The sequence below is a fragment of the Prinia subflava genome, chromosome 14 (genome assembly GCF_021018805.1).
Source record: "Prinia subflava isolate CZ2003 ecotype Zambia chromosome 14, Cam_Psub_1.2, whole genome shotgun sequence".
NCBI lineage: Eukaryota > Metazoa > Chordata > Aves > Passeriformes > Cisticolidae > Prinia > Prinia subflava.
In genome coordinates this window covers 15,954,605-15,967,074 of record NC_086260.1, presented here as the reverse complement: position 1 = coordinate 15,967,074, position 12,470 = coordinate 15,954,605, and the positions used below count along the sequence as shown (strand labels likewise).

Below are 12,470 nucleotides of genomic sequence, written 5' to 3'. Positions count from 1 at the left end.
TCAGGGAAGCAGAGAGCCTCTGATCTGCTGTTCACTGACTAAACATCTATCTTGAACTGATTTGTAAAGACAAGTGCCTTGAAAAACTGTAACAGCAACAGTGCAAACATGAAAAGTTAACTAAAAAATTAACATAAGAAATTGCATGTTTTTAATTGCACCTGTATTTGTTTATCACTTGCAGTTTAAGACAGAGAGGGCCATGCAAGCAATGTCAGAATCCTTCCAGATGTATACGGATATAGGTGCTTGCAGGGGTGCAAAGGTAACAAAATTCTAGCTATTAAGTCATGTTAGAGGTTGGCAATGCAAGTGGAAAGGCAGACTCTTGCCTCCTGATTCTCTGCCTGAGTCTTCTAGAGCTGACATGCTCTTCTGCTCCTGCAGGCAGCCCAAGCACTCAGTTCCAAGCACTCAGAAACGAGGCACTGGAATTAGCAGGACTCATTTCCATTATAGAAAGAAATCATGATTTTGGACTTGTACCAGAGAAGCTCCATTTTCTTTAAAGAGACTGATAAACCTTGAAAACAGCTAATTCAATTGTTGCTACACATGTTCCAATAGCTCATGAACTCCCCTTTCCTTGACTCACTTTAACAGTGGCAAATGAGTTGCTCCTAAATCCATTTTAAAAACCAGTATTACGAAAAAGAGAATTCTTACACCACTAAAATAAACATTAAACAAGTAGCAAGGTCAAGCAGCACAGAGGAAATAAAAGCAATAAGGTGGCATGAGGAATTGACAGAGATAGTTCTGAGAGCAAACCTACCGCGTTCATGAAATCATCATTCTTGAAGAGTATCCTCAGCAAGTGACCAAGCATGCACTCCGGGTCTGCCCGACCTGTGGGACAAGCAGGAAAACACTCATCCTCCTTCCTCAAGATGCCAGCACTAATACTGAATCTTCAAACTGGCTGTGGGATGCTCCAGTGGCAGCACCACAGAGCCCAACTTCCCAGTGCAAAGGCAGTGTCAGATCTCCATCAGCAGCTGGCACATTCAGGCTAAGAACTGTTTACTTTTGAACATGAGCTCCCAGGGAAGCACTGGGACACAGCCGGTACTGCCAAAGCCACTCAGGACACCTTACCTGGGTGTCGGTCATCAAACGGGTCTGGGTCCCCTTTGCGGTACTCCTCGGTCTCCTTCTCAATCAGCTCAGACATCCTGCAGCAGGAACAACACAAAGTGAGAGAACTCACACTCCTGGAGCACAGCTCCTCACACTCTCTGGCCTGTCAGAGCACTCCAAGCCAGCCCATCAGTGCTCAGTGCCACCAGAGGATTTCTGACTGTCCACAACAGGGGGAAGAGACAACACTGGCCTCTATCTCATCTCATTTTTAGCTCCAAAACACACTGAACCCTTAGCAACACACCAGAGATGCATAAAAATGACACTCTGAAGGGCCAACACCTTTTATTCACTCATGTTAAACTCCTCGTGGTGTTGTACAACACACAGTGCAGAGAACTAGAGTAAATAAAGGACTAGAGCAGTACTTCTCACCACCAGTGTCCTTTTGCAGCAGAGCAAGTCCCAAACAGGTGACTTAGTCCTCCTCCCTGTTCAGCCTGTGCAGGGGCAGCTGTTCAAACTGCACAGTTATGTGTTATTTTGCACAATAAATTTCAATTGTGTTACAGAATTCAATATAAGCGTTTAATAAATATTAAATACTTTCATTAAGTGCTGTGTAACCTCCATTCAGTTATCAAGTTTTTACCATGCGTCAACTACCACCACGGATAAGACAAGGAGAAACTCAGCCAGCTCCCTGTTTACAGACCTTCAAAATACAATAAATACTCCTCTGTGTCAGAAAAACAAAATTGAGTTGTTTTGGAGGTATGCCTTCCCCTAAGCTGAGAAGCAGCCTCAGCAGACATAAGAAATCCTATGTGCTAATTCATTTAGAATGAGCAGTAAGAGAATTAATTATTATTTTTATTTACATAAAATCAAGAATAGGAAAATTATCTCATGGTCAAGCAATAAATAATTTCATAGTCATTCAGTGTCCTTCTCCACACAGTGTTACAGCAGAAATATATGCAGTTTGAGGTGAAATAAAGAGCACTCAATTCAATTGAAAAAGCATTAGGAAATTAATTCTCATTTCCTTGGTATAAAACATGATTCCTTCCCCATCTATGTGCAGCACAGCATTTTAAAACAAGGTCTTAATACCTTGGAGTAGTTATCTAGGCAGAGTTTATCACAGGGGAGGGAAAACTGCTGGAAGGCTTCAGTAATCCCTGGAAAAATATTTGTCTTTCACAGAGGATTTCCCTTACAGAACACTGCTGACTTCTACTCCCTTCCAGCTACTTTCCAGAAAATATCCAGTGTTCCCAGGCACGACTAGAGGCAAAAATGCATTTAGTCCTGCCTCTGTGAGCTACACTGACTTGCCAGTGTGACAGAGGATGACTCCTGCCAGATTCCAGGAACAGCAAATTGGCTCATTGGGAACGAGCAGAGAACTTTCTTGCTTGGCTTTGATCGGACAATTATCTTTCAACAAACTGTTGATCCTGTGGGGTTCCAATATTTACTTTTATAAGCCTGATTGTGAAGGGATGCAAATTGTGTCCCTTGTTAATAATAGGTGGCACAGCTTGAGCTCTCAAGAAATTCTGGCAAAAGCAAGTTATTTGAATACTCCACTGCCAGCTCCTCATTTTTTTCCTTGAGAACTAATAGCTTGAGGGATGTCTGCTGACAGAAAACTCAGACAAATGGGGAGCTGGGAAGCAGCACTCTCGCCTTGTCAGGTCTTTTGAGGTGATAATTAGCATTTTGGTGATGTGCCAGAAAGGACAGGCAAGCAGCATGGGAAGTGAGCACAACACTGGCCAGTGCATCGTGTCTGGGTAGGCAGCCAAACAGCGAGCCAGCTCCCAGTGCTTTCAGGGACAACAACACCATCACAGGCTCAATGAAAGATAAACATGAATCACTAATTATGGAGGGTTTTGAGACAATTATTTACAATTGTTTGACCAAAATACAAAAAAAAAGCGCATTGTTTCTTTGAAATTGATTTTCAAAAAAAAAATCAAGTTTGCTTACAATACTCTTCTTTTAACTAACACATACAAAGGTGTTTTGTGATTTGACTTAGATAAATGTATCTAGATCAACAGCTTTGTCAATTCTCAACTGAAGCAACTAAGTGTCAAATAACTACTGAAGCTCATTCCCACCTTCTAACAAGCACCTGACACACAGGGCTGTAACAAAACACAACTCACAGAACCACAGAACTCTCATTCTGATTTCAAGATTTCCTTCATTCTTGCCAATCCTTGGCATTATACTGGTTCTGCAGCCACTTCCAAGTCTGCAGACAAGATGTAGGATTTACATGGAGCAATTTACTTCTGACTAATTTTTATTCTCTTTACAACTGTCCTTGGAAAGTTAGTCAGATCCTCATTTTTGCTTGCCACAAACTGAGTTCACCTTGGGAGTGGGGAAGGAAGGGATACAGAAAAGTATGTCAACTTTGCAAGGTCCCCAGCGATCCAGAAACAAACAAAGCCATCCTAATCCTGCTTTGTGTCATCACCTGGCATTAAAGACCAACTTGAGCCTGTACAGCAGATTGCAACAGCACAAGATGCTCCAGGATCCCATAGCTCAGTATGGTTTGTCTGTGGAGATGATGTTATAATGTTAAACTGCTGATTTATTCCCTTGATGAAAGAGGCTCCTGGGATAAAATAGATTATCTGAGTGCCAGGATTTGCCTGATTGGTTGAACATGACTTGCATCCAGTCTGTGAAGCAACACTATTGCAGGATCATTTCACTTACAGTATTTATGAAAACCATGTATATTAAATATCTGTTGTTTGCTGACAGGCTTTCCAAACAATTTCTTCAGTTCATACCTTTTAACAGTCCAGTGTTTGTAAATGCAGAAAAGCAGCTTTTTGGAAGTGACAGCTCAGCCCTGGTCTGTAACTGGTGCTGTTACTGTTGCTGTCCTTGTCCTGTCACTGCACTCTCACCTGTGCTGCCTCAGCATCACATTGAACACACCCCACCAACACAGGCAAGTTTTCTTCCATTTAGCTCACAAGGAGGAAGAAAGTACAGAAATATCACTCACCAACAAGTGTGACCACAGCTCCCTCTGCCCTAAGACCAAACCAACATGCAAGGGCATTGCTCTGCCTCAGGACATTGCTCTGCCTCAGGACATTGGCCAATGCAAGCTCCAGTTGGTGAGGATTCTTCAGGAGCATCTCTACCAGCAAACTCTAAATATCTAAATAGCTAAAACTCTCTCCTACAAACAGAAATATGGCCCTCATTGATAACTGAAGCACTGTAAATCTAATTTCTGATTTTAACTTCTGGCCAAAGCCAGTAGATCCCCTTGCTACCTTAAATAAATCTGAACTATCTCCACTAAAGCAAAAACACATGAGCCTTCACCAATCACTCTGCCTGCTGCACAGAAACCTTGAGAATCAACAGAATTATCAGACTTGTCTGAGCATAAATAATGTAGGGAGCGCTCCAGGAGCTGAGTGGGAGCAAGAAGTGCCAGACTGCTATAAGCACAAAAAACCATGTTTCGTTCAAATGTCTTTAAATTTCTCAGAATACAGTAAATTTCTGGTTATGCCTACAAGAAAAACCTTGAAGTAGCACATGTTTCCCTCAGACAACACACAAAGATATACCAAAACCCATCTCATGATTTTCAAGAGACCCACTAATCTTCAAGGGTTTAGGGTTGGCTTTCTGTTGCTCATCTCCCCCTCCTATGCTGTTATTTTTAAAATGCAGCAAGAACAGAAAAAGCTGTGCCCAGTAGGTGAGGCACAGCACAGACCTGAGCAAAGAAGCTCCACCAGGTTCCTGTTATTTCCTCCCAGTGGCAGCTGCAGCTCTGTGCACTGACTTGTCCAACCCAACGAGGCAGAAGAGACACCTGCACTGCCCCTGGACTGCAGAGAGCCGAGTCCTGCACACAACATCCAGGCCATGGATCTGCCAGCAGAGCTGTAAGGAACTGGGGGAATTCCTGCAAACCTCCCCTTAAAGCAGGAGTAATGTCAGTCTACCCAAATGAAGCCTGGCTTGGGAAACCACAAATGCAACTGATCATTCCAATCTTTCCTCTGTACTAGATACTGTCTTATAATTAATGGTGTTACCTAGACCTCCCCACATAATTTACTGGTGCAGGGAGTATTTTTCGCACAATACAATGCCAGCTGATCATCACACAGCTTAAAAACAATCAGGTTTTAAAGTTTCATTTTAAACTTCACTTTAAAAGATATGAACTAATATCTTCTCGATATAGCTCCTCCTACTCATCCTACTCTCATCCTTTCATTTAATCTGATCAATGTCACTGCAATCTCAATCCCCTCACACCTTGCTTCCCATCTTAATGAATGTTTTAAAAGCTTCAAGTGAAAACACCAAAGCTATTTCAAGCATTTAATGATGCTCCTGACTCCTATTTCAGAGAATTAAATTAATGTTTTAGAGACAGTCTGTGTAAGACATCTTTGTAATATAAATTTCTTACTAAAAATTTTTATTTCAATACCACACTAACAGTTCATTTTCCAGACCAAGAAAATGAATTACAGGTTATCAGGTATATGAACACCTCAAGAAAAAACATGGTAAAAGCTGCCGTCATGACTCTTCAGATATTCAGCTCCAGGGATTTGCTGGACAGATCTTACCTGGTGAGAATAGGGACCATGTCTTGCCCACTGCCGTGTTCTTTCTCCCATTGCTCAAGCAAAGTGGTGAGCTCAGCCTTGGAGTCCACATGCCCAGATCCTGAAGTCATGGCTTAGCCTAAGGCAAAGGTAACAACCAGAAAAAAAGGCATAAAAATGAGCAAGAAATGCCACTCTTTTACTGTATTCATTGAAACAATCCAAATCAAATACTACAAGTCATTTGAAAGAGGCAAATACTCAGCAAGAAGGAGTGAGAAGATAAAGTGCCAGAATAGTGCTTTCAAAGGTGAAAGTTTCTTTCTGGTCCTTTGCCTGCAGACTGAAGAACATGTGCACCTCTGAACACAAGTCCTGACTGGTGCTCCCCAGCCCTGAGCAGGCTGGTTGGAATGCACAGCTCCCCACGGTTGCGTTCACTGCTGAGCCTTTGAAAAGCTCTACCTCAGCTCCAGGAGCAGACCCGAGCTACCCTTTGTGGTGATTTACTCAAGAACCAACCCAGCCAGGGCAGCAGGACTGAGATCAGTGTCACTATCTGGGTTTAATGCCCTGCAGGCAGAGGTGGAAGTGCCACCAACCTCCTCAGGTCACAGTGCTGAGGAGCAGAGGCAGCCCCCAGCACTGCGGGCAGTGGAGCAGCACCAGGACAGCCACGGGGGGGAAAGAGCCAGGGTTTCCCAGAACAGCCAGCAGCTCCAGGAGGAGGGAAAGATGAGCACAGGAGCAATTACTTCAGATTTATCAGCCTTTACTTGCATGACAGCAGCTGACAGAAGATTTATCTTCCCATCCTCCAAAGTGAGAAACTCCTACAGCACTGAGTGACTTGTTGAAGCACCATTTAATGAAGGGAACTATCACTGTAGGTTCTGTTTAAGCCTTTAAATTTCCAGGTGTCAGCTTTTGTCGATCTGATAAAAACCTACTGGAAATATTAACAGCCTAAACTTGAACAAAATCTGTCTCAAGATACTGCTGTGCCCCTAGTTTCCAACCTGACAGACTGTGACTGCTGTGAAGAGTTGTAACTTCTGGAGGAAGGAATACCCAAACTTAAATGATAAACTGACTTTGTATTTGTATGGGGAGAGTACACAAAGCAAAACAGATTTCTTCACATCAAAAGCACACAAAGCATTTCCACCATTTCATTAGCCATAACATAGCCAATATCCCTCTGCCCGGAGATTAAATACCCATTGGTCATAACTGACCCAGAGAAAGAAGTCTTCAAACCAGTGTTAAATACAGAAGTGTTTAAGACAGTGACATACACATAACTCCTGAAATACACGTTCAGGAGTCTCAGGAGTCAGTCAAATGACAGACTCTAAAAGCAGCCACAGCATAGATTACATATGCATTTATAGCCCAAGTTGTCTCTGAAAAACATCACATAATTGAACTGTGTGCTGGGCACCTCCAATTGGTTTAAAACTCTTCCTCACTCAGGGAATGGATGAACAATCTTACAGTTCCAGCTCTTGTCTCATAGGTGCTTCTGAATTTAATGTACTGTGACTGGTTAGTTAAATGGGAAACATGAAGTTAAGAATGCTGGCTGAAGATTAAACTGACAGAAACTGCACAGAAGTCATCACCCAAAGACTATGAAAAGATAAAGCTGTGACTACAAGAACACCATTTTGAGAAGTACTATATGAAGTGTGCATATGCTAACAAAAAAATTACCAAAGCATGAAGAAAGATGATGTTTCCTAAATTGCACATAATTATGATTTTATCAAGGGCATTCATTATTCATTCATTCTTTTCAGAACTATGTCAGGAAATTCAATGCAAATGCATAAATTGCTTAGGAAGAAACACTACCTAGATGCAGGCAAAAACATAATGAGATTGTACACACACCCAAAACACCTTTGAAAATAAAAACTACTCTAAGCTCATAAAGCTCCATTTCCTTTTTCATTAACTGAACACCGCTTGCTCGCAGCACTTCAGAGCTTTTAAATATCACAGAAACACACTCAGACAAACCCACTGTGGGCCTCAGAAGGCAGGTGCTGTAACGGAACCCACATCCAACCATTTCAGACACCCCCCTCCGTTCTGTACTCAAGGGCTACAGAAAAAAGGGCCCTGTCACCTCAGAGCTTGTACAGGCTCTCCTGCAATGTGGAGAACAATTTAATTCCTCTAATAACCCTTAACTGCTCCTGCTGGAAAATAGAAAATGTCCAGCAATACCTGCAACAGGTCAACAAAGCCCCCGCCAGGAAGAGCACAGAGACTGCTCACACCGCCCTCTGGGACACCTTGTACTATACCAAAATCAAGTGAAAAATCCCAGCTAGCCCTAAAACCTGGAGTGTTTCCTCAAAAAAGCACATTATTGATCCAAATAACTGGTGCTGAAAGAGAGCTGTTTTCCTGAAATGAAGTTATAACATAGAAATGCAATCTTTTCTACTGGGACACAGCAGAGACAGTGAATGTCTCCCAAGGCATTCTCCTCTCTTCCACAGGCTTATCCCTCCCAATCTATTCAAATAAATGTGATTATTGTAGATGGCACCACAGAAACTCCTACTCTGCTCACTTTTTCAAGAATTCCATCTTAAATCAAAGTGAAGAGCTCTGCAGAGAAGACATAAATGATACAAAATAACCTGTGACTGTCAGCAACACACCTGGCCTGATGGAAGCCTGGGAGAACAGCTCTTTCACTATTTCCCTTGAACAAGTTGATGAAAAAAATCCATCTTAAATTGCTCTCCAAGAAGCAGCAGAACTGATCAGACTTAAATTGGGGGGGGGGGGGGGAGGGGCAAGGGATGTAATTTTTTTCTCTTAGTAAATTTTGAAAATCACAGCCTACTACAGGTTTCAGTTTGAACATCTAATAACCTAAGGAATGGGATTTTTTCCTCAAACAGCACTATTGCCAAAATGTATTTAGAACCAATATGAACAAAATATAAAGCACTTACTCAAAGGGTTTGACTTTGAAAGACAAATATTTGCAGTCTTAACTACCACGGTGACCACTGCAAGCCCCCATGTGCCTATTCCAGCACACCGTGGTTGGTGCACATGGGATTGCTTTAATATTGAGCTTTTAATATAAAATTAATATTAAATTGCTTTAACATTCCTGTGTCACTGCAAAGGCTTCATGGGCATTTCATTCTTCTGAGTTTAGATATAAGAATTTGACACAAAAGGGAAACACAGAGAGTACTGAGACACAGATTCCTCAAGGAGTTCACATGTTTTTGAAACTCAGACACTTTAGTGCCTGAGTCACCCTAGTGAGACACCTCTGAACAGCGAGGAAATGAAATTCCAGTGACCTCTAACCCCAAACCTTGACTCAGTGCCTGGAACAGCTGGAGCAATTCAGCTCCACCCTTCTGTCCACTGCAGCCTCACACTAACCACAGCTCTGTCCCCTATTGATGCTGTGCTCAGGGAAACGTCCAGGAGGGTCTGAGCACACTGACTTCCCACAGATAAACACTGTGAAGCATGAAACCCCTTAGCGAATATAAATACACCTGTAAAATCTGAAAACCAACAGTTTGGTTATTTGGGAAATGAACACAAAAGGTCTAACTCGGCAATTTAAATGGAAAATGAATAAGATACATAATAAAACCAAAAAATATACATCAAGCAAAAAAAAAAAACACTCCTGAAAACCACAATTTTAATCAACTTTGTAGGAAGACTGCACATTTAAATTAATGTGCACATTAAATTAATGGACAAAAATTACATGAAGATTTGTAATTCCACATGCACGGGGCAACTCAAATTCTAACAACTGCACTTTGGGCCAGCTTAAATAGTCCAGTTTTACATTGCTCCCAAACATAGTTCTAAGTCTGGCTGGGGACACAATGTAGAGGAGAGGACTAATGTAATAATGCAACACTAGTGAGTTGCAATCTAGTTAACTGCCCAGCAAAGCTGAGCAGCACATCTGAGGGTTCTTTCATACTAATGTTTGAACACAAGGAACTCCTTATTTTAAGAAAAAATAAAATTCTCTCATCACAAATATCCTTTAAAGAGATGAGACATCTGACAGCTATTTGTCTAAACCTGTTGAGCCTGAAATAACCACGTGGAAGTTAAAGTATCACAAACTGTCAACACTGAAATTCACTTGTGGAAATAATATTACCACCAAGTAAGAAAAGCCTCACAATGGCTGGAGCACAAAAACACGGTTTGGCGACCTGCACTGAGAGAAGTCTTCGTTTATTCAACTTCCCTGTTTAACACAGATACAAATTAACTGTTATACAGAACACACCCCTAATGTTGCTTTTAAGTATCTGTTTAAATACTCAGGGTTTTGTTGTTGTTTGTTTGGGTTTTTTTAAATTAAGGTATTTTAAGGACAAGGAAAACTACAAGGTTATTCCCTTTCCCGGAATTTCTCCTTTTACAAAACAAACTTAGAATTACGTTCTCATCTGGCAAGACAAGCCTCAAAAACAGGAACAAATTTCTGTTGTCTACAAAATAACAGGAAAAAAAAAAGCCCCGCTCCGTTTCAACATCAATTCCTCTTCGCGCGGCTGGAAGGGGAAACACGCGGGCAGCAGCTCGCAGGGGCGGCCGCTGACAGCTCCCGCGGGTCCCGCACTGACCGGCTCGGCGGGACGCACGGGCGGCCACAACGTTGAAAGGTCGGCAGAGAGCAGAGCGGGGGGAGCGAAAAGCCAGCGAGCCTCCCGCCCGAGCGGGCCCAGCGCAGGAGGCGGGCCGGGCGCGGGGGCCCGGGGCGGGCGGGGCGGCGCAGGCCCGGTCCCGCCGGGGGGGACGGGACGGCCCGGGGGGGGACAGGCCAGGCCGGACCGGGCCAGGCCCGCCGGGCCCCCCGCCCCGAGGGCGCCCCCTAGCGCGGGGGCGGACCTGAAGCCGACCCCGCGCCCCTGAGGCGCCCCCCCACCCCGCGCCGCTGCCCCCCCTCACCCCGCGCCGCTGCCCCTGCCCGGCGCGGAGGCCGCGGCCGCCAACCAGCCCGGCCCGGCAAGGCTCCGGGCAAGCGGCGGCGGCGCGTCCCGCCCGCCGCGACCCCCGTACCTGCGCGCTGCCCCGCGGTGCCGCCGCCGCCCCCGGCCCCTGCTGTCGGCCCCGCGCACCCCGCGGCGGCCGCGATCGCTGTGGAGGGCGCACACTTTTTTGCGTCACCGCGCTGCGTCACGGTGCGCGCGTCACGGCTGTGAGGGAGATGGGCAGGGGCCGCGCTTTCGGCCGGCCTGCCGGGAAAGGGAGTTCGCGCGGGGCGCATGCGCTCCCCGGGATCTGCCGCCGCAGGGCGTGCTGGGAGCTGTAGTTCCCGGTGCCCGCCGCCATTGCTCAGCGCGGTGTCTCCGGGCGGAGGAGTCGGTGTTCCACCAGGCGTTCTTCACGGGGAGGGGCGAGGTTGTTGGCTCCGCGGCACGGCATGACACGGAGCAGCCGCCGAGCAGCAGCTGTCTGCCCCGATACCCGCGTGTCCGCCCCGATAGCGGCGTGTTGCTAGGCACGCCGCTATCCGCCCTCCAGCCCCACGGCGGGACCATCACCAGCTGCGGCTGCTCTTCCTTCCTCGAGGCTGAATGTTGTTCATCTGTTTGGTCACCTCCAGCTGGACAACGAGGTGTTTCACAGGGAGGGCAGCTTGCAGGAGGGCTCGATGTCGGCTCCTGCTCTGGAGTGATTCCTCCGATCTCCAGCACAGGAAGGAACATCGTCCTGCTTCTTCACCCGTAAGCGAGGACTGATTTGGGCAGCTGTAGCTAAACCCCACAGCGGAACTGAGCACCCACCTCCACCTCTGCTCTGGACCATAACAACGGAGGAAGAGGAGACTCGGGCTCTCCCGAGTGTCTCAGGAAAATTCCTCTTCCGACGTTCCCTCCCTTCCCACAGCTGCTCGTTAGGAGCTCCGGAGAGCTCATACACTCCCCATCCTTCCCTCTGTCACTACAGAGAAGCTGCGCACCTGCCTGCGGTGAGAGTCTGTGTGCGAAGAAACCCTCCAGCACGGATAGCCCCATCCCTGTGTGCCTTCCACGTACAAAGTCTGTTCCTCTGGGATTGTTTTTCTTTGCTGTTTCCACAGTGGGAATGTCCCTGCTCTTGTGTGCTTTTACAGTGGTAATGAGCTGTTATGGTGCACGGTCCCTTGCCCCGCTGCATCAAGCCATGGAGAAGATGCACATGGTCTCAGTGAAGTCACCATTTCTGAGGGGAAGGAAGATCTGGAAAAGCACACTGCTCACGCAGGGGCTCCTGGCTGCTTGGAGCATCAAAAGCATCAGACCTGCCTGCAAGGTTATCATCCAGGGAAGGTCCTCACATCCACAGCTGTGCCTTCTTCTCTCCCTGCAGGCACCTGGGAACCTCGAGGCAGCCGTGGGGCTGCTCAGGAGGAGCTGCAGAGGTCAGCATTCCCACCCCTCATCCCCACGTTCAAAGGGCTGAGAGCAAAATTAGGGTTTCCAGTTCTTGCTGTATCCATGGTGCACTGGAGAAAGGGTCTCTTCTCAGAGAAAGGGTCTCTTCTTCAGGTCCCAGCTCACCTGAGCAGGTGAGGAGGCTCAGAGCCTGCTGCTCATTGCCTGGCACGTTGCTGGCACAGGGCACAGTTTGCAGCCACCCCCTGGCTCTACCACAGCTCTGCTACAGCCTCCTCTACAACCTGCCCAAAATGCTCAGGCCTCCAGCTCCTGCATTTCCACACCTCAGAGGTGTTTGGGAAGGATCCGGTCC

General features: G+C 46.0%; 1 protein-coding gene across 2 annotated transcripts in view; it reads right to left on the bottom strand.

Moving 5' to 3' along the window:
- Nucleotides 1–10,928, bottom strand: part of DCAF1 (DDB1 and CUL4 associated factor 1) — a 321,374-nt gene extending 310,446 nt beyond the window's left edge. For both annotated transcript variants that reach the window (XM_063411931.1, XM_063411929.1), the window contains exons 1-4: nucleotides 10,797–10,928; nucleotides 5,733–5,850; nucleotides 1,099–1,175; nucleotides 776–849 (exon numbers count right to left, since the gene is read on the bottom strand). In XM_063411931.1, coding sequence (XP_063268001.1) covers nucleotides 776–849; nucleotides 1,099–1,175; nucleotides 5,733–5,842 — 261 coding nt within the window. In that variant the 5' untranslated portion in view covers nucleotides 5,843–5,850; nucleotides 10,797–10,928. The remainder of the gene's footprint in view (nucleotides 1–775; nucleotides 850–1,098; nucleotides 1,176–5,732; nucleotides 5,851–10,796) is intronic.
- Between the last annotated feature and the right edge of the window lie 1,542 nt (nucleotides 10,929–12,470).